The sequence below is a fragment of the Syngnathus typhle genome, linkage group LG13 (assembly GCF_033458585.1).
Source record: "Syngnathus typhle isolate RoL2023-S1 ecotype Sweden linkage group LG13, RoL_Styp_1.0, whole genome shotgun sequence".
Classification (NCBI taxonomy): domain Eukaryota; kingdom Metazoa; phylum Chordata; class Actinopteri; order Syngnathiformes; family Syngnathidae; genus Syngnathus; species Syngnathus typhle.
Window position 1 is genome coordinate 12237751 of NC_083750.1, and position 18494 is coordinate 12256244.

The 18494-nt window shown below is 41.4% G+C and overlaps 4 protein-coding genes across 11 annotated transcripts; 1 reads left to right on the forward strand and 3 right to left on the reverse strand.

Annotated features, from left to right (window-relative positions):
• Positions 1–44: 44 nt before the first annotated feature.
• On the reverse strand, positions 45–3215 carry LOC133165583 (RING finger protein 212B-like). 4 transcript variants are annotated; one of them, XM_061295373.1, is made up of 12 exons: positions 2979–3215; positions 2526–2649; positions 2401–2453; positions 1876–1950; positions 1648–1754; positions 1454–1556; positions 1353–1381; positions 1232–1272; positions 886–910; positions 757–802; positions 524–581; positions 45–428 (listed from the first exon to the last, which is right to left on the reverse strand). In XM_061295373.1, exons 2-11 carry the CDS (start codon positions 2632–2634, stop codon positions 534–536), a joined length of 636 nt encoding a protein of 211 aa, XP_061151357.1. In that variant the 5' UTR covers positions 2635–2649; positions 2979–3215; the 3' UTR covers positions 45–428; positions 524–533. The 4 variants fall into 4 exon arrangements, with proteins under 4 accessions (XP_061151357.1, XP_061151356.1, XP_061151354.1 ...); XM_061295372.1 differs by having other exon boundaries at positions 45–581; XM_061295370.1 differs by lacking the exons at positions 45–428; positions 524–581 and having other exon boundaries at positions 624–802.
• Positions 3216–3684: 469 nt separating this feature from the next.
• Positions 3685–8982, reverse strand: LOC133165844 (zona pellucida sperm-binding protein 3-like). The gene is made up of 16 exons (XM_061295737.1): positions 7824–8982; positions 7653–7756; positions 7496–7587; positions 7242–7422; positions 7087–7180; positions 6934–7022; positions 5410–5417; positions 5273–5341; positions 5030–5196; positions 4865–4965; positions 4702–4790; positions 4462–4639; positions 4289–4394; positions 4095–4180; positions 3876–3967; positions 3685–3813 (listed from the first exon to the last, which is right to left on the reverse strand). Exons 2-16 carry the CDS (start codon positions 7721–7723, stop codon positions 3743–3745), a joined length of 1494 nt encoding a protein of 497 aa, XP_061151721.1. The 5' UTR covers positions 7724–7756; positions 7824–8982; the 3' UTR covers positions 3685–3742.
• nedd8l (NEDD8 ubiquitin like modifier, like) lies at positions 8961–10314 on the forward strand. Of its 2 annotated transcripts, XM_061295451.1 has the most exons (4): positions 8961–9121; positions 9395–9442; positions 9508–9590; positions 9666–10314. In XM_061295451.1, exons 1-4 carry the CDS (start codon positions 9104–9106, stop codon positions 9772–9774), a joined length of 258 nt encoding a protein of 85 aa, XP_061151435.1. In that variant the 5' UTR covers positions 8961–9103; the 3' UTR covers positions 9775–10314. The 2 variants fall into 2 exon arrangements, with proteins under 2 accessions (XP_061151435.1, XP_061151434.1); XM_061295450.1 differs by lacking the exon at positions 8961–9121 and having other exon boundaries at positions 9359–9442.
• A 275-nt stretch (positions 10315–10589) lies between these two features.
• Positions 10590–18190, reverse strand: ap1g2 (adaptor related protein complex 1 subunit gamma 2). 4 transcript variants are annotated; one of them, XM_061295449.1, is made up of 22 exons: positions 17927–18190; positions 17423–17631; positions 17139–17263; positions 16863–17004; positions 16656–16752; positions 16496–16572; positions 16164–16259; positions 15851–15931; positions 15657–15755; positions 15509–15564; positions 14638–14751; positions 14419–14559; positions 14099–14153; positions 13796–13918; positions 13554–13643; positions 13339–13466; positions 13115–13219; positions 12886–13033; positions 11875–12037; positions 11612–11763; positions 11159–11257; positions 10590–11071 (listed from the first exon to the last, which is right to left on the reverse strand). In XM_061295449.1, the coding sequence occupies exons 2-22, from the start codon at positions 17621–17623 to the stop codon at positions 10976–10978; spliced, it is 2388 nt and encodes a 795-aa protein (XP_061151433.1). In that variant the 5' UTR covers positions 17624–17631; positions 17927–18190; the 3' UTR covers positions 10590–10975. The 4 variants fall into 4 exon arrangements, with proteins under 4 accessions (XP_061151433.1, XP_061151431.1, XP_061151430.1 ...); XM_061295447.1 differs by having other exon boundaries at positions 11612–12037; positions 17968–18190; XM_061295446.1 differs by having other exon boundaries at positions 11612–12037.
• Positions 18191–18494: the final 304 nt, after the last annotated feature.

Below are 18494 nucleotides of genomic sequence, written 5' to 3' on the forward strand. Positions count from 1 at the left end.
TTATACAAGTTTAGATTAAAAAAAGAAAATGTTGCAAACATTGCCATTCACCTCTGCAGTATGTATCCCAAACACAATTCACTTGGCTAATCTGTTGAAATACTTTTACTTGAAAGTAACCGTACTTAAGAACAGCACAACGTTCCATTTCTTTTCATCTTCAATAGCATACGTGTGACATCATATGATTGACAAATTACTCCATGGAAAACAACGCAGTGCAACAACTGAACTGGACCAAAAAAAAAAAAAAAAAGCCTGCTTCAACGGGTTTGATTAACGCCTAGGTGAGTGTACTGATTAAGCAGCCATTTGATGAACTGGAAGCTGCTTGGGCTTCTGTGGACGACACAAATCGAAGAGGGGAAGATGCAAATGCGACAAAAAGATGAAGTGTGTTTCTTACCTTGTGTTGGGAATTGTGGTCCCTTTAAAAACAACAAGCAGCACCAAGACATTTAATATTCGGACAAACTTCATATGCACGAATGAATGACAGGGAACGAAAGAAATTCCAACTTACTGTGTCCGTGTTAAAGAAAAGGGCTGTGGCTAGACAAAGAAGTGATGGATCCAGGACTCTGAGTAAAATTCCAAACATGGGAGAAATTATTATTTATTTTCTTCAAATTCAGACATCTTTTTTCAAAATAATGAGTCTGTAATCTGCACCAGCTCCACAACAGTACACTCTTTTTGTTCATTTAAAATGTTGGAAAATTTCAAAAAATGTATAAAACGATCACGGTACTTAACTCTACGAGATGCAAGACCAAGACCTCTGTTTCTGGGCCACATTGGACTGAAACCACAGAACACATATGGATGCAGAAATGTCATTATTGTAAATTAGAGGCTGTATAACAAAACGGCTGTCAAACGTACCTTATCGTTCTTGAGTGAGCAGTAACTGGAGATGAAAAAAAGAAAAACAAGTTAGTCAAAAATATATAAGTATTTTTAAAGAATGCCATTCTCGTCACATACAGAACTGCAAGGTTTGAAGATTAAATTCTTGCATATGCCGGAATCTCATTAGGATTTATAATATATATATATTCAAGAGTTTTTTATTCGCCATGTTTGAGCGTGCCAAACAAGGAATTTGACTTTGGTAAATAATATAATAAATCATTCTTCAACTGTATTGCAAAGGATTTATATGATTCTGCTTAATTACAAAAATCCAATAGAAACAAACCAAAAATTAAAAAGAGGTAACTGCAATTACCAGGGGGAGTGACAGCCACAGGAAGTGAGATCCTTCGAACGCTGCACAGTGCACGAGACAGACACGTTTCACTTACAGCCTCAACACAAGTCATTATTGTGAAAAGTAAATGTGCTTTTACCCATTTGTTTGAAAGGGTGAAGGAGAACCCTATGGAGAGCAGACCACCGCTATTAACACCTTTTCCCAAAACACTTTTGAAATTCAAAACACAACACGTACCACCCTCTGTGAGAGAGGCTTCTTCAACTGTGCCATCTCTCTTTGCAACTCCATATTTTGGCTTTTTAAATCAGCATTCTCTCTTTTCAATTCAGCTATTTGCCTTATGACAAAAGAATCAACAGTGACAATTTGGTTAATGGCATTTTTTCGGGGGGGGGGGGGGGGGCACAATAAATGTATCCTTAATTCACCTGTAACTCTGCTGAGTGACTTCTTTCAGGCACTTTTCTAGTTCGACAGACTTGTGTTTGAAATACGCCGTCGTCCGCTCCATTTGCGCCCGTTGAAAATCGGTAATCTGAGGGATGAGTTCTCATCTTTACATTTGATTTCAGGGCTCTTTTCAGTCACCAATAAGGTGGAATACCTGTCAGAATGTGAGAGCTATTAAAAAAGACAGCAGTCAGGTATGAACAAACCTGTAAAACGCGTTCTAGCCGTGAAACCAGGAGCTCCACGGGGTCCATGAAAAACATCTTGTCCTGCGGTTTCATCTAAAAAAAAAAACACCAAAGCCTTTTTGAATATTACAAACCCCACATTTCCAAAGAAATCATTTCTGATTTGTTGTTTCACAAAGGCAAAATCTGAATGGTGTGTGTAAATGTACAGTTGAATGACACTGCATAATTTCATTCGCCGGTATTCCTCAATGTTATATTTCCATATAACCGTGTCGTTTTCTACTCCAGCACAATTGAACATTATAAGAATACAAGTGAAGTAGTCATCATCAAGTGTGACCAGCATCTGCGTCACACAGCGTATCACATTTATTGCACTGCACAGGTGTGACTTCAGCACCCCGCAATAAAAGGCCACTTCAAACTGTGTCGTTTTACTGGAGTAAGGAAGGAGGATCCGGTTCTGGAAACTCTGCCTGACCTACAACTCGACTAGACATGTTTGGATCACCGTAACATAAGATATAAAACATAACCAACCTTGTCTGTGATGGGAATATATTTGCAGCTGGCTCCACATATGCCGCATTTCGCTGAGGAGAAATGCACAACAGTAACTTTGTTAACTACTTTTGACATGGGATTTGAATAGGATGAGAACAGACCAGCTTGGGAAGATTTAATGCAAGCTTCACAGCAGATGTGTCCACAGGTAGAAACTGCAAACGTTGAGCCACGTCTTATGAAGCACTTGTTACAGTGGAACCACTCCATTTGCTCTCCTTAGATCTAGTATGGTTACAAACAAACAAACAAACAAACAAACAAACAAACAAACGCTAAGAGCAAAACTATTCACTTTGAAAACGACTTTTTTATTTTAAAACAAATGACTTTTATGTAAGTGTGTTATCACGTTATCTTTAAGTATATGTAAAATACATTTATCACACCAAATATTATCCTTACCTTTTGTAGCATGCGATTAATGCCTGCATCTGTTAGCTAGGAGTTGTTGCTACTTAACATTTTCAAATAAAATTTCCCGTGTGACTACAAACTTAAAATACTGCTTAAAAACTTAACATAATGTTGCCGTGACATTTTCGTAATCTTACCTGCCGCAAATGTGAGAAGTGGTTGACAAAAAAACGGACGAGTTACTGCGGCCGTTAGCTTGCTAGCATTAGCTTGTGAGCCACTGTTGAGACATTCACTGAACTTCGGAAAAAATCGAATGCTTTATATACATACAAATGAAACAACTATTTCTATACTGTATACCATTTTCAATAAAACAAACAGCAACTTTGATTAAGGACCATACAAACAATTAGTGACGAGGTCTTGCCGCCATTTTGAAATCGCAAAATGAAAACCACACCCTCTAGTAAGGTGAAAACCGAACTGTACTTTTAAAGTGAATGTATCACAATTAAAGGACTACAAATTTAACATAAATCAGAATTTTATGTAACTCAGACATGCTGTAGATTCCATCGACTACTCCAGACATTCTTGAGCTCATAAAATAGAGGGGAAAAAAAAGCTGAATCAACAGTGGCCATTTCATACTATCAAGACAAATCTCATAGGTTTAGGATTAAATTAGACATTTTCTCTGCCTGCTGAATGACATTTTGTTTTAATTTTATTCTTACTAGCAACTTTGACGCAGATGGCAATCCTGATCATTTGAAGCAAATGTTAAAGGCTATAGCCTTTGATATTTATTTAAGATATTGTCTTAAACATGCACAAAAGTCAGACATGTGTTCCAGATTGTTTATTGGACATGCAATGGGGCTTGAAAAATCAGTTGACTAAAGCGCTTGTGAAAATAAAACATTTTTCCACTGAGGTCCATTCCTGTTAATAAAGGTTACGCAAGGTCATTCGACACAGGACTGGTCACGGGTCCAAGGACTGCATTCTGGACCATTCCATGTTTCCCTGCAAAAACAAGATCTTGTCAGACCAGCACGATGATGCCAGGAGAGGGATGTGTGGGATACCTGAAGCGACACTCCTTGACCACCTGGACTTGCAACTTGTTTCGCAGCAGTCACACAACTTGCTATGTGCAAGGTTGTCCACCAACTCCCACCTGAAGTGGTGAGGCATTTAGAAGTTGATACATTTCCATTAAAAACTACTAAAAATGAGATCTCTTTGGAAAAGCAACCAGAACTTTAAGGTGAGACTAAACGCTAACAAAAATTCAAAACATTTACCCATGCCCTTTGACAAAGTTGCACGCCTTCTTTGTTTGACCAATACCAGATGGATCCCAAGCTACAAGTTTACAGTGAATAAACACCTGTTGAGAAGCACATGTAAAAATCAATTCTGAAATTTGGGGGGGGGGGGGGGGGGGGGTACAGAAAAAAACAAAAACAAAAGCAGCTCCATCATTTTGAAACGTTACCTCCTCTTCAACAGCAAATCTAAACGCTTGAAGAGAAAGTCTGACTTCTGATGAAATCAGCCTTTGTTCATATCTGGACTGTGACATCTTACTATCCAGAAGACAGCTATGATTGAAGAAAGGAGAATTAGGTCACAAGAGTCGAAGCAATTAGGCCCACTTTAAGACAGTACCCCTTATTGCCGATAATGTTGTAATAATAGTCGGACTGGCGCTCTGGCGTAGTTGTCGCGATGCACTCTTCAATAAGCAGGAGCAACGGCTGATGCATTTTCTCCTCCACACGAGCCACCATTGGGATGAACGAGCCGAGCGCAAAACGAGTTGCTGCAGCCGGGCCGGTGAAGTCCTCTTAAAACAAAAAAAGGAGTTAGTTTGAACACAAAATCAAGTCCTTTCGGCAACGAACCCACCGTTCATAAGGCCCATATGGAAGACTAGACCCGACTGGCCATAGGTCGAGAAGACTGGATCGTAACTGGTCGGGGCCCATTCTTTCGGCCTGCAACGTGGTACAGGTTAAAATAGCAAAAATAGCTCTCGGTGAGGTGATGACAAGAGTAGCACGTAACCAACCTGTCAAATACGCAAATAACAGGATGGGTGAGAGTTTGCTCTCCAGAGTCAGGCGCCAAATAAATCAGGTCGTTGGTGTGCACTACCTTGTCCCCAGTCACCTAGGAGAAAAAAAAAGTGTTAAGACGTCAAAAGAACAAGGTAACAGCACAGACAGGTACTCACCATTGTCCTGAAGTTACAATCTGTATAGTCCACTCGGAAAGTTGCCTCCCGAGCAGATGCGCTGACGGGAGCGCACGTTCCCAAACGAAAAAGCGACGCGTCGGCATGGTGTCTGCTTTCCTTCCACACCAGCGTCACAAAATCAGGCCTGCAGTCCAGCTTGACATCTTGGGAGGAACAAAGACACGACATGCAGCAAATAAAGTGAGTTCAAAAAAGAAAATTGCAGCTAAGCACCATTACCTGCAAATACTGCAACGACAGCAGCTAGGCTGAAAAGCAATGCACTATGCCAAATGGAAGCCATCATGACTGAACAAGGTGCTTGCTGCTTGCCATTGTGTTTTTATTCCCTCTGAGCACTCAATCAGCTGTTTCACCTGCCAAGCTGCACAGGTGCACCTGATTACTCGTCATTTTCAAAAATCATATCTGGGATGGCTGGATGGATGGATGGATGGATGGATGGATGGGTGGGTGGGACCTCCTCAAAGCACCACAGTCACGACACAAATAGAATCATCATCAATAGGAAGCAATCAAACAGCTCAGCTGTGCCATGCCTTTCAAATTCAATTGATTTTGAAACATGACAAAAATATCATCGTAAACAATTGATCATGCTGATTATTAAATGACTGTGTGCAGATTGCTGCAATCTTCTTTTATGAGTCAGATTTAGCGTGTTTGGACCTAGCCATCAGGGAATGGAAAATGCTGCCATTATTGTGTGGCGGTGAATTTGAAATCGGATTGCTTGAAGTAACAATTCAAGTTTGAATATGATTCAGAATATATCTGCTGGCACTACTGAGTCTGCTGGCCAACAATGCAGATGACGCGTGAGCACGTATTGGGTCAAATCTGATTGGACCGCTCTAAAATCTGCATATATATATATATATAGATAGAATAGACTTTTAAGAATAAATTGATATTTCATGCAACAAAAATCCATTTACACTCATATGCACAGAAACACTGCGTAAGAACGGATATATTCACCCAAGACCAAGAAGTCATTAAGTCTGATTTTTAATATTAAATATTAATATATTATATATATATATATATATATATATTATAATATATTAATTAAATTTCTTCATCTTCTCATATCTTATTTGTGAATAAAATATACACAAATAAAACATGAAATATTAAATAATTTGGGGGTAAAACTGTCAATGTTAATGCAACAAGTCAGATTTTTTCCCATGGGGCAAACTTTCAATTAAAAAAAAATAAATACACAATTTATAAATATGTGAAGTCCACACTTGAATCTCAATGCATTTTCAGTTTACCTTCGTAAAACCATCACAATGGCATTTGTCTCTTCACAGAACTAGGCGATTTGTCTACATAATCTTTATTCTGCTACAATTATTTGTACTTTTTAATTAAGTCAATCTGTACTTTGGCTGGGGGGGCTCATTCACTTCCAACTCTAGACAGCCCTCCACCAAAAAAAAAAAAAAAAAAAAGGCCAAGAAAGTTAGTACACTGCAATTCATTGAAGCAGACACATTGTGTCCAAAAATATTTTATTCTCTGCATGGTATCAGAAACAAACACCTCCATCTTTTTATGTGGTCAGACGTCTCTCCGACCTATCCACAATGACCAACGGTCCCAACACTGAAAGTTGACTCAGCCCATGGAATCCTAAGGAGAGAGGTTCAAATATATTCAAGTCACGTGGCAGCTCAACTCAAAGTTGTCCCCCCAAAAAAAGAATACTTTGTTCAGCTCTTCGTCTGGGCCGGCTTTTGCAGATCTGATCACAGCAGCTACACAGAAGGTTCTGGGATGGGTCGTCTAGTAATTCCCATCTAAGAATAAAAGTACAAATGATTGCACAGGCAGATTAAAAAGAAAAGGAAGCTCCGTGCAACACTTGCCCTCCATCCTGTTCGGAATATTGACAGGCTTTCTTGCTTTCGTCAAGAACTTCAGGATCCCACGCAACGAGTTTACAGTGAATGTACAGCTGTAGGAGGGAAAAAAAAAAAGTCACTTCACAAATTAATCAAATTGGTCATTTTCTTTCTCACCTTTCCAGTACCCAACATGGATGACTGCAAGGAAAGAACAAGCGCAGATGTATGGTATCGAGGCACAAACGCCGAGTTGCTCTCGATCAGACATCTGTAGAAAGTAAACGGTCACCAATCCAGTTTTTAAAACTGAAAATCCAAATGAGACCTACCCTTTGTTGACAATGATGGGATGAACCTGCTGATGTGGCTCCGGCTCCGCAGTGGGGGCTGCGACACATTCCTCCATGAAGAGCCGCAACGGCTGATGGGCTTTCTGCTCCACAGCCGCCCAGATGGGAATGAGCGAGCCCAGCGGGATTACATTCGATTTTGCTATGCCTGTCATTTGTTCTGGATGAACAACGCCAGTACTGAGTCTTTGCATGCTTTATCAAATCTTTTGTACGGCAGCGAGGAAACTCACCATTTAGGAGGGCCATACGGAAGACGAGGCCACCACGCCCGACAGAAACACTGGCACCTGGGTTCAGGAAGGGAGGAATCCACCCTTTTGGCCTACAAATATTTGGGGAGGTTTTAAATGGGGTCAGGTAAACAATGGATATGAGAATATACTGCACCTTCTCTGGACACATTCAAAGAAATACTCATATAGTGGTGGCTGGGACTTTGCTCCAGGCTTGTAGGTCATCACATTTTGATAGATCAGATGTTTCCCCTTTATCTGTGGAAGACAGACTGGTCATTAAGAAGCTTCTGAGGATTCAGATGGCTGTATTTGCTACTCTGACCTTTTTCTTAAATTTACAGTCTCTGAATTTGTAGTGAAAATGTAGTGCCCAGTCTCCCGTTGCCAAAGGAGTCACGTCTGACCGTATGCAGTTTCCGAGGAAAAGATACGTCGAGTACGGCACCAGCTCCTCGCTGATGATCCATGTGACGTTTACAGAGTCTGGCTTACATTCTATTAGGATATCTGTAAAGAAAGGAGTCTCATGTGAAAAACCTGGAGAGTATTAACAAAGCATGTGTGTGCAATACCTTCGTTTTCAGCTGTTGCAAAAACAGCCAATAGTGTCACACCTAAGAGATGGAGAAGCATGGCTGAATAAGCCAAGGCACTTGGCAAGTGCTCTTATATACACACTTCCTGTCTAATTATACCGATGGCAGACATCTGTGCAGGAACAGGAACGATTTTTTTTTTCCCTCAATGGCCCACATCTCATTTTTTTTATTTGTAGTAAGAGGTTGTGGGTGAAAACATGTAAATAGATTATTATTACTATAAAATTTAATTAGCACCAAAAATATTCAATTTCTTCATCTTCTCATATATCTTTTATTTGTGAATAATCATTTTTTTTATTTGTAGTAAGAGGTTGTGGGTGAAAACATGTAAATAGATTATTATTACTATAAAATTTAATTAGCACCAAAAATATTCAATTTCTTCGTCTTCTCATATATCTTTTATTTGTGAATAAAATATACACATATAAATAAAACATGAAATATTAAATCATAATTTAATTCAATTTCTTCGTCTTCTCATATATCTTTTATTTGTGAATAGAATATACACAAATAAAACATGAAATATTAAATAATAATTTGGGGGGGGGGAACTGTCAACGTTAATGCAGCAAACATTAGAGGACTCTTGACAATATAAAGATTTATTCACGTTTTTAATCTGTTATTGTTACTATTTAAAATTAACTATCAACATCCCCCCCCCCCCCTCAAATTTTTTTTTTTTGTTAATCCTGCAAAAAAAACTGTCTACAGTGCAGTTTTTTAATCTTGGACCAAGATGATTTCCATTCACTTTGCTATCTTCGAGTAGTAAACGGTAACACTCGGTAACGTCATCTAAATACCTACAAGCCTCCAAAGCGGAACAAAGAACAAACAGTCTACGCATACGTCACTTCCGGAACATTTAGCCTGTGACACAGGAAGTAATCCTGAATCATCCCGGCGACCAGTTTAGATCTACTTCGACTACAAAATCGCTTTATTCATTACATGTTAAGATCATTTCAAATTGTCATATTCCTCGTTCAAAATGCTGATCAAAGTGAAGGTAAGGCGTTTGTCATTTGAAGAAAGTCTGCTCTTTGCAGGGATCTTTCCAAATGCAACGACCGTTTCATTTTCTAGCTATATTGTGTAGCTTGCTGTATTTCTTCTGAACAATCCGTTTGTCAGGCGTCATTTGATATGCGTCAATCGACACCTCGTATGTTGCTGTTACGTCGTCATCTTTATGCTCGAGTTGACACCTGACTAGTAAAACTTCCAATTATGTGGAACCCCCCCCCCCAGTTCTGCTGACATGGGCTTTTATTTGTTTCAGACTCTGACTGGAAAAGAAATCGAAATCGACATTGAGCCCACAGACAAGGTAAAGCCATTTCAAATCGTGTCCTCTTGAGTAACTCTCCTCAGACATCCTGTTTGGCTTTCTAGGTGGAGCGAATTAAAGAAAGGGTAGAAGAAAAAGAAGGCATACCCCCTCAGCAACAAAGACTCATCTACAGTGGGAAACAGATGTGAGCTTTTTCACAGTGACCATCTTTTTCCCCTCGAGTGTAACAGTCAAGCATATTTTGTCGTATGATTTTCAGGAACGATGAAAAGACGGCAGCAGACTACAAAATCCAGGGCGGCTCGGTGCTCCATCTGGTGTTGGCGCTGAGAGGGGGGGGAGCCCATGTACTACTCACCTCAACATGAATGGCGCTTAACGCAATGCCAGCTGTGTGCCAATGCTCGAGGTGTCCCAACGTCATTAAACTATGTTACCATAACAAGCAAATCACCCCTCCCTCCCTCCCTCCCTCGCTCAAAAGCAAACCTGTTGTGAATGTTTTTGTGCTTTCTGCAGTCGCCCTGTTTGTACAGGCCATTCTCAATATCGCACTCTTATTTGCCAAGTTTGAGCATGGAATTTGACTCTCAGCCATCATTTCGGGAGCTAAACCCATCCATTGCAGCCTGGTCATCCTCCCATCTGTGGTCTCTTCTCAAGGTTTCTCATTCCCCCTAGCTGGAGTTTTTCTTGGGAGTTTCAGATCAGGGGATGTTTGAGAATATTTGTCATTTTTCCACATGTCCTGAGTGTTGTTAAATGTTGAACAGAGGCTGTGGATGTACCCAAGTCAAATTCCTTGTTTGGCACGCTCAAACGTGGCCACTCGAACAACTTTCAGGACGACGTGCAAAAATTGACACTGAACCAATGCTGTGGAAATTGTGAATAAACGCTCAAATTGGGTTTTGCACTTTTTTCCAATGCACGTTGCTCAAATTTGCATCGAATACACATTGGTGCTGAAATCCTCCCGTCATTTATTAGAAAACGAGTGTGGATTCAAACATGAAATAGTGTTCTTGGATCTGGAACAGTTGAACCAGCCACAGTACACCAGTTTTTGGGAGGACTTCTGAATGGAAGCGTATGTGGATTGGTCTTTAAAATAAAAATACTGAGAACAATTAGTTCGATACAGACTTTAAAACTTCAGAGTGACTGTAAATAAAGAGGACTATTGTTCAACAGGTTCTGCACGATTTATCAAGTAATGCTGATTGCAATGTAATTGAATGATAATAAATTGAGCACAAAGAATAAAAGGCACAGGAGAAGAGGGGAGCGATGACCATATGGTGACACTTCATTAGTTGGCCAATTGATTTGGAGGGAGTGCTACAAGACATTCAGCATCTCAAAGAAATAAAAGAATCATATGGTAGGTCAAATCAACTACAGTAATCAAAACCCTGAATATGATATCTAGGCTGATGATGCTTAATAGCCTGCTGACCTTGGAAAAACAATACTTGATTACTTTTGAATGCAATATCAAATTGATGACTCACATCAGAGTAAACAACCAAATGGTGAATCTGAGGAATGTCTGGTGATGGGAGCCAATCAAGAAAGTCCAGGAAAGGAATCGATTTGAACTGTGTCCTGAACGGAAGATCCTTGGCTTGAGTAAGATATCCGTATCCTCATTTTAAGGTTGACCTGGGGGAAATGGCTCAGATGACACTTTTTTTCCTCGCCGGTTGCGCTCAACAAATGATTGCTACAATGGAAAAGATGGGTAGTCACCTTGTTTGGATTGTTGAGAAGTACCAACTGGGTCACATGAGCCAAGCCTTTTGCAGGAAGCGTGTCTCCGCTGGGGGCCTTCATGTTTAAGTGGACACTCTGAAACCATCAAATAAATACACACACGTGAATACCTAGCACTTCATTCTACAACCTGAAATTTGTTGGTTTTTGCAAATGCCAACGAATAGTACCGTAATTTTCGGACTATAAGTCGCGTTTTTTTTCTTCATAGTTTGGGTGGGGGGGGGCGACTTATACTCAGGAGGGACTTATATACATATATATGTTTTTTTTTCACTTTTTTGGGCATTTTACCGCTGGTGCGCCTTATACTCCGGTGCGACTTATAGTCCGAAAATTACGGTACCCAGCTTTGCCTCAACATGGTTGTCCTACTAGTAGTTGCCAACTGTGTGTGTGTCTCAAAGTGCTCAGCTCCTGGCCACAAACCTTTGGCACAGCAGCCTGCAGAGCGAAGCTTGTGACGTCCGAGTCAGACGAGTTGCAGCCTTTCAGGGTTACCGTCACGGCCGAGTCGGACTGTTTCTCACAGCTGAGTGTCAGAGTCACACCGTTCTTCTCGTACACTGTCACTGCAGGGGCTATGAAATATAAGCAAGCTGATAACGTCATACGAATGACGCGAACAAAACACGACCCCCTTTGCGCATCTTGACATAGATGCCTTTGGATTTGCGGTGTAGCACTCAAACCTGATGCCAAGGGGGTGGGCTCGAATCCGCCCAACAGATCCAAAAGCTCTCCTCCGATAGGCTTGGCTGTGGTTATGGACTGGACGGGTACCGTGTCACCCTGAGCTGGGCCCGCCGGAACGGATTCCTCTGAGTCCCCAAGCAGGTTCAAAAGATCACATACCTTAAGAAAACACAAACACAGGAGGAATGAAGAAGTCCATGCAGCCATTATTCATTCCAAAGTTCATCAGATTCTAAAGTGGTGAGAGTTTACGGACTATTTGAAGTGGGTGGTTCTCACAAAGTGTGGTCTAATTGCATGCTCAAATGCTGACTCACTTTGAGAGCTATTACTTTCTTTCCTTTATTATCAATCACCGGATTTCGCTGCTTACGATATTGCAGAGATCTCGCGGAGACCAAATAAACCGCTTGACGGCAATTTGTGCTGTTGCTTCCTATTTTGACAACACTCCCATGGAATTAAGATAAATAATAAATAAGTGCGGCTGGTTAGCCCATTATTTCCACAAGGTGGCACTCACGATCTACTACGGTAAATGCTTCTGGCGGAATGGCAAGTTCAATTAGTTTGCTGCAAAACACAAAGTCGACATCTTTCAAATGGCCTACTAAGTGCTTGATTTAAAGCATGTATCATTTTGACCTGGTTTTGACCTGGTTTATTTCTAGGCTCTGATGTCATACTTCAAGAGCACACTTCCTGAGAACCACCCAACTCAGTTCCTGCAAATAAAAACACAGCACGATACAAAACAATGTCACTCATGTTGCCGGACGAAATTCACAAGTGCTGACTCCACTAAGTGATCTCATGCCAGACAGTCTAAACTGGTTAGTTGAGTTTCATTTCCATTGCTTTAGCAGAACACACAACAATGACATCATTGGTCAGGAGAGATGCTTTACGTAAATAAACATGACCCACATTGTACAGTAGAGCTAAATCAACACTTTTGTATTTTTTCAGAAGGAGAAGTGCATTGATATTGGCCATGGGAATATCACCTGGTTAGCAGGTAGTTGTGGCAGTAGGGTCTCTCTCTGCTTCACCTTGTCCACCTCCAACTCTTTGATGACGCCCCCCATGGAGTCCCCATTGGTATGACCCGGTGAGTTCCTGTCAATCACAGGCATTCTCTCCAGCACTGCTGCTCTGCGGACACACAGTGAACAGCTCAACATTTTGAAGAGAATGGACGTCTTATTCCCCTCCAGGATGAAAATCCACACCAACCTCATGTGGTCATATTTTTTGAAGAGCGCGTTATATTCCACTGCCCTCTGCTGGAGCTCCACGTCTATGCAGCTGCCGTAAATGCTTACAATGCTTTTTATTCGACTACAATAAAAAAACCAGGAAGACATGGACATATGGAAAAGGAGTTACAGGGTTGATCAGGTTGAAATATAAACAGTGAGTTGTGTTTATGTTGTTGGGACAACCAAAGTGTGTCTTACTCGACATTGTCCATGATGCGGGTGCTCAGTTTCATGGTGGCAGTGAGAGCGAAGCCCCTCGTCGTCGGGGTGGACATGTGAGACTGGAGAACCGTTTCCAAGGCTTCCAGCACACTGTCCGCGGTTACCTAATGACAATAATTGACAGTGGTGAATTAAAAAGAATTTAGGTTTCCCATAAAAAAGCAAATGATGAACCAGTGTGGCTTATTGACCTCAACAGGTTCCATCTCCCGACATTCTCCTCTGAGTAGCAGATCTCCATACTCTCCAATGCACCAGCAGGCCACCTGAACCAGTGGTTGCTACAAAGTAATAAAAAGTTAGATGCAATTGTGTTTGGACAAAGGTATATGTTTGTGTAGATAAAAAAAAAAAAAATCAAGCATCATAAATAAATTCATAATAATAAAACGTCAACAACATAATAAAACGAGGACAACCTGCATTCACGCACCTGAGAGATGTCACTTAGCAGTGCTCGGTAAAGTTTGTGGACGGTGTAACAGTGAAGCTCAGAAGCGTTGGTGATGAGCAGGATCAAGTTGGGAACGGTTTCATCTCTCACATCACCTCCAGCCTAGCAGTGTAGGAATAGATAACACACACGGCTGCTGATGGAATCAATCTCAACATCCCTTTCCATGGACAGTTAACCTTGCTGTTGAAGAACTTTTGGAAGAACAAACTCCATTTTGTCCCGCTTCATTTACGCCACCCAGCACAAATTGTTTCATACAATGTGTGACCTTGTGTTTACCGTGGTGAGGACATGCAGGATGGTGTCAATGTGCCAGCGCTGGGAAGGTGCGTACCTGACAGACACACACAATGGTGCTTTAGAGCAGGTCAGAAACAATTCATTCGTGTCTGCATGGTCGTGAACACAGACACACACAGAAGTGTGGCGATAGTGTCATACGAATACAGTAATGCCTTTGAGAGTTTTCAACAATCACACAGTGAAGATGTGTGCCACACAATCCCTGCTTTGGGCAAAGAGAGTGCCAATGTATCACGCCATTGTGAATATTTGCACGCCGACGACTATACAAAAGAGCATGTGCATGATTTGCTCACCTCTCTGCAGCGTAGAATATCCCGCTGGTCGTTTCAGCTCGGAGTTCAGGTGGGCAGGAGGAGAGGAACATGAGCAGCTCTTTCATCATGGAGCGGATGTTGCTGGCGGATGCCAATGCTAAGGAGAGGTCTAATGCACGGCTGAACAAATGGACAGTACTGGATATTAGCTCAGGTTTGAAAACGAAAACAAAATGTGTGGAAAAATATGGGTGTTACCGTTTGACGGAAGCGTCCGGGTCTTTCAAGCAGTCCACAATGGTTCCTCTGTGACGCTGTACGGCAATGTTGTCTGTCCCGACAATCTTTTGCAGGGAGGTCATGGCAATGTATCTGGACAAAAACAAGAAGAAAAAAATCTGCAAAATAGGAAGGGCAAGCTGAAAAATTGCAATTAATGACTTTGCAGGATTTTCTGTTAACCTATTCCACTGTTGCATTTTAGTTAGATACCCCGAAAAAGGTCATGTTGGATCAACTTAATATTGTGTAGCCAAATGCATAATGGGTTAAACAGGTTGAGAATATTATTGAATAAAAGATATTTCCAGCCAAAAACTTTTAAATAATAAATATATACTAATGAATAATATATTCCAAAAAGAATTATAATGAATAAGAATTAAATAATAAATAAAATAACATTAATCTAGTGCATAATTTATCTGTCATTCTGATAAAACAATGTTGACGTACTATCACCACAGCTGTCACAAAACAAAACAAAAACTGTCCCGTCATGGTCACAAAGCGATAAAGCCTCCTGCAGGTAAAAACCAGACGACCCTGTAAAGTGACCTCATGTCCCTTAAAGATAAGCGCTGGGGAAAAATATTACTATAACAAAGCCCAGAGGAACAATTGATGAGCCTTCACCCTTCCGAGCAGATAGAAAGTGACCTTCTAGTGTGGCTCCAGAGATAATGTACCACGGCAAGGCGCTGAGATAGCTCAGACTGATGACAACCTGTCAAGAAGTTGCCAGCGGCCTCGAGGAACGAAAACGTACAGGGAAAGAAGCCGAGGACGGGGGAAGAGATGAAACGAAGGAATACAAATTGGGGGTCGAATGGCGTTAAGATGCACTGACCGAATGTTCCTGTCGTTATTCAGGAGGAAGCGGCCCAGGATGTTCACAGCCAGGATCTGAGGGAATTCATCTTACTCAGTATAACAGTAAGTAACTACTATAATTATTGTGAATAAGGCATGCCCCCATTTAAAAAGTGTCTTCTCACCCTGAGGCCACTTTCCGACTTGATGTCCAGCACCGTGAGAACAGTCTCATACAGCACAGCATTGCCCACGGTCTTCGTGCTATCTGTATTGGTAGCTACCTGTCCAGTGACACACCGAAATCTTCCATTAGCTGACCCGTTGGAAACAAATCAAACAGCTAGCATGAATGCATTGTCGTAAGCAGAAGTAGAACCTGAGCTAGGAGATCATTCATGGTGTCGCTTGCTGCCTCATTGTTGCGCCCGAGGATTCTCAGCAGCCTCAAGATGCGGACCTGTGAATGGCAGCCATTTGTTTTCTTAACGTCTCTTCAGTGTGTGATCTTTTTTTTTTTTTTGTGTGTGTGTATACATGATCAGGAGCTTAAAACTTCACAGAAAATATCTTTCAACATCCATAGAGCTCCCAATTTGCATCATAACAGGTTGGTTGATAATGAAAAAAAGATATCGCGATTATTTGGGTCATAAATTGAAATCGCAATTTTCAGCAGAGTGAAGACAAACCTGTAGGAAAGGATCACTGATCCCTGCCACGTCATGCTCTGGAGAGTAACCGGAAGTGACCAAGCTTTTCATAATGCGAACCAGATCTGGGACTGTCTGCAATACACACAGACACCGTCTAAGTAGACATGTTAAAGTCAGGCAGAATTTAGAGTAGGTACACTGCCTGAAGATGTTTTACAATGTCAATGGAAATGCAGAGTGCTGTAGTTTGATGTTCTTAAGAATGCTTAACGGGTTTTTGTTAATACCCCCAATGAACTTACTTTGTCATATCAGCCCAAAATGTGCACGTGAATATATTTGAGTGTGCGTGCGTGTCATCTACGCACCTTTCTGAAGCGCTCCAGTGTATCTGGACTACACTCACACAGCACTGTGATGAGCACTACAGCACCATGGAGCACACCTTCAGACAAACAGAGCCAAAACCTTGAACACAAAACAACCGAGTAAATGTTTGTCTCAAACAAATGTCAAAGGTAAACTGACCGTGGTGCTTCTCGGCCAGGAGAGAGCGAGCCGTTCGGGCAAAGAGCTCCCCGAGATCTGGAACCTTTCGAACGATGTGGATGGCGCACAGTGCAGCCTGGGTAAACAGGAGAAGAGCATCAGAAACATATGACGGGCGAGGAGAAAAAAGCTCAGCATCACCAACGTTTCTTTGAACCGCCGTATGGAAATAACAAGTATCTTTACCTTCTTTTTAATGTAAGAATTGGAGGCTCGAAGCAGCTTCTCAATCTCCGGGGCAAGATCTTTGCACATCTCGGCCGAGCCAATACAGGCGAGAGTGCATAGAGCCAGAGACTGCACATACTGGCTACTATGAGACAGGTCACTGAAAAGCAAGAAGCACATAGCTGCTGTTTTAGATGATGAATGACAATTTGGTCATTTCTTATTATTACTTGCATTTCAACTCCATTTTTTTAATTCCTCAAAGGGCTATGGGATTGCAATGGGCAATCTTACTTTTTTATGGAATTGGTGATGAGCAAACTGGCATCCTGCTTCTCATCCAGCAGCATCATGGCTCCGAGGTATCCTACACGCTTTTCACTGTAGCGAGGGCTGGCTATCATCCGAACACACTCCATCTAACAGGAAGAATTGGAACAGGAACAACTTTACGCTCCATGTATGGAGTGAATAATCCTCCATCTATGGTGTGAATAATGAAAAAAATGAACCCCACCACCAGCACGGTCAATTGACTCAGATGCATGATCTGCCTCATCACACTCAAATCCTCTCACCTGACCAAAGTGTGCAGGATAGCCAAGCATGTGGACATAGAGAAGCTTGGCCAGGTTGTGAGATCGACCGTCGTTGTCAGATTGTCGGAATTGTGCCCGGATGACAGCGCATTCCCTCTGGATGACACCCCGCTCTTCGCACTGGGTCCTGGCCGACCTAATGGCCCGGATCATCTCCTGCAGTGGAATCGATGGAGACATGGCTGTGTCTGTGTGTGAGAGAGAGAGAGAGAGAAAGTGTGAGGCGTGAGTGAGCAATAGAAAAAAACGTTACAATACGGCAAAATGGAGTAAATCGACTTCCAAATCTGAAACGTTCAATTTATTACTCCATAACAACGTTTTGGGTTTTAAACAGAACTCGTTTTCAGTGCTCAACACATAGTGAATGGACGTAATACAAGTGTATTCACTAACGACACATTAAGTCACTTTTGAATGTCAGGAAAGAGACGTTGACATTTTAACAAAAGAAAAATAATTAGATTTTAATACTACCAATACCAGCAAGACAGGTCACTCAGGTAGCGTAGCCGGTGGCTAACCTTGAGATAGCGCCGAGCTAACCGTGGGAGATGGTGTCAAGCTAAAAATCTATATTAATTAGCATGGCAGGAGACTTGTGTGAAAGGCTATTGCTGAAATTATGACGAATAATACGTAGATTTAACGACTAAAGACCACTAACAAAACAAATAGACTAGTAGACTCCCTTCTTCGACACCTTTGGCGCTGTCTTCGTGAATGGCCATCAAATAATATCAGTGGTGAGTCATTTCCGTGCTTGACCTTTCAAAATAAACTGCCATTTAAATAAACGCCGCATGGTTCTTTGTTTGATTGGCCCACACGACTGTTCACAAATATTTGAAATAGCAATTAGATAAACAAAATAACTGAGTTTATAGAGTAGTAACCTGATCAAAACGACGTTATATATTAAGTGACCTGTTATTTTGAAAATAATGTTTTCGGATTAACGCCGATTTCCGCAACTCCAGTTTGCCTCATGACTTCCGCAATTCCGACTATCCCACAAGTCATAAATGAGTGGAAAAAATATTCACAAGCA

What these genes read in the sequence shown, in the direction of transcription:
- LOC133165583 (XM_061295370.1), bottom strand. Translation starts at nt 2,634, where the DNA reads ATGGAGTGGTTCCACTGTAACAAGTGCTTCATAAGACGTGGCTCAACG. An exon ending in ATATTCCCATCACAGACAAG is followed by an intron (nt 1,951 to 2,400) that starts GTTGGTTATGTT and finishes TTTTTTTTTTAG; the next exon opens with ATGAAACCGCAGGACAAGAT. An exon ending in AGCCTCTCTCACAGAGGGTG is followed by an intron (nt 1,382 to 1,453) that starts GTACGTGTTGTG and finishes TGCTCTCCATAG; the next exon opens with GGTTCTCCTTCACCCTTTCA.
- nedd8l (XM_061295450.1), top strand. Translation starts at nt 9,374, where the DNA reads ATGGGCTTTTATTTGTTTCAGACTCTGACTGGAAAAGAAATCGAAATC. An exon ending in ACATTGAGCCCACAGACAAG is followed by an intron (nt 9,443 to 9,507) that starts GTAAAGCCATTT and finishes TTGGCTTTCTAG; the next exon opens with GTGGAGCGAATTAAAGAAAG. An exon ending in ATCTACAGTGGGAAACAGAT is followed by an intron (nt 9,591 to 9,665) that starts GTGAGCTTTTTC and finishes TATGATTTTCAG; the next exon opens with GAACGATGAAAAGACGGCAG.
- ap1g2 (XM_061295447.1), bottom strand. Translation starts at nt 17,623, where the DNA reads ATGTCTCCATCGATTCCACTGCAGGAGATGATCCGGGCCATTAGGTCG. An exon ending in AATAACGACAGGAACATTCG is followed by an intron (nt 14,752 to 15,508) that starts GTCAGTGCATCT and finishes GTTTTTGTCCAG; the next exon opens with ATACATTGCCATGACCTCCC. An exon ending in ATATTCTACGCTGCAGAGAG is followed by an intron (nt 14,154 to 14,418) that starts GTGAGCAAATCA and finishes TGTGTCTGTCAG; the next exon opens with GTACGCACCTTCCCAGCGCT.
- LOC133165844 (XM_061295737.1), bottom strand. Translation starts at nt 7,723, where the DNA reads ATGACCTACAAGCCTGGAGCAAAGTCCCAGCCACCACTATATGAGTAT. An exon ending in CCCATCATTGTCAACAAAGG is followed by an intron (nt 7,181 to 7,241) that starts GTAGGTCTCATT and finishes TACTTTCTACAG; the next exon opens with ATGTCTGATCGAGAGCAACT. An exon ending in GTTATTTGCGTATTTGACAG is followed by an intron (nt 4,791 to 4,864) that starts GTTGGTTACGTG and finishes ACCACGTTGCAG; the next exon opens with GCCGAAAGAATGGGCCCCGA.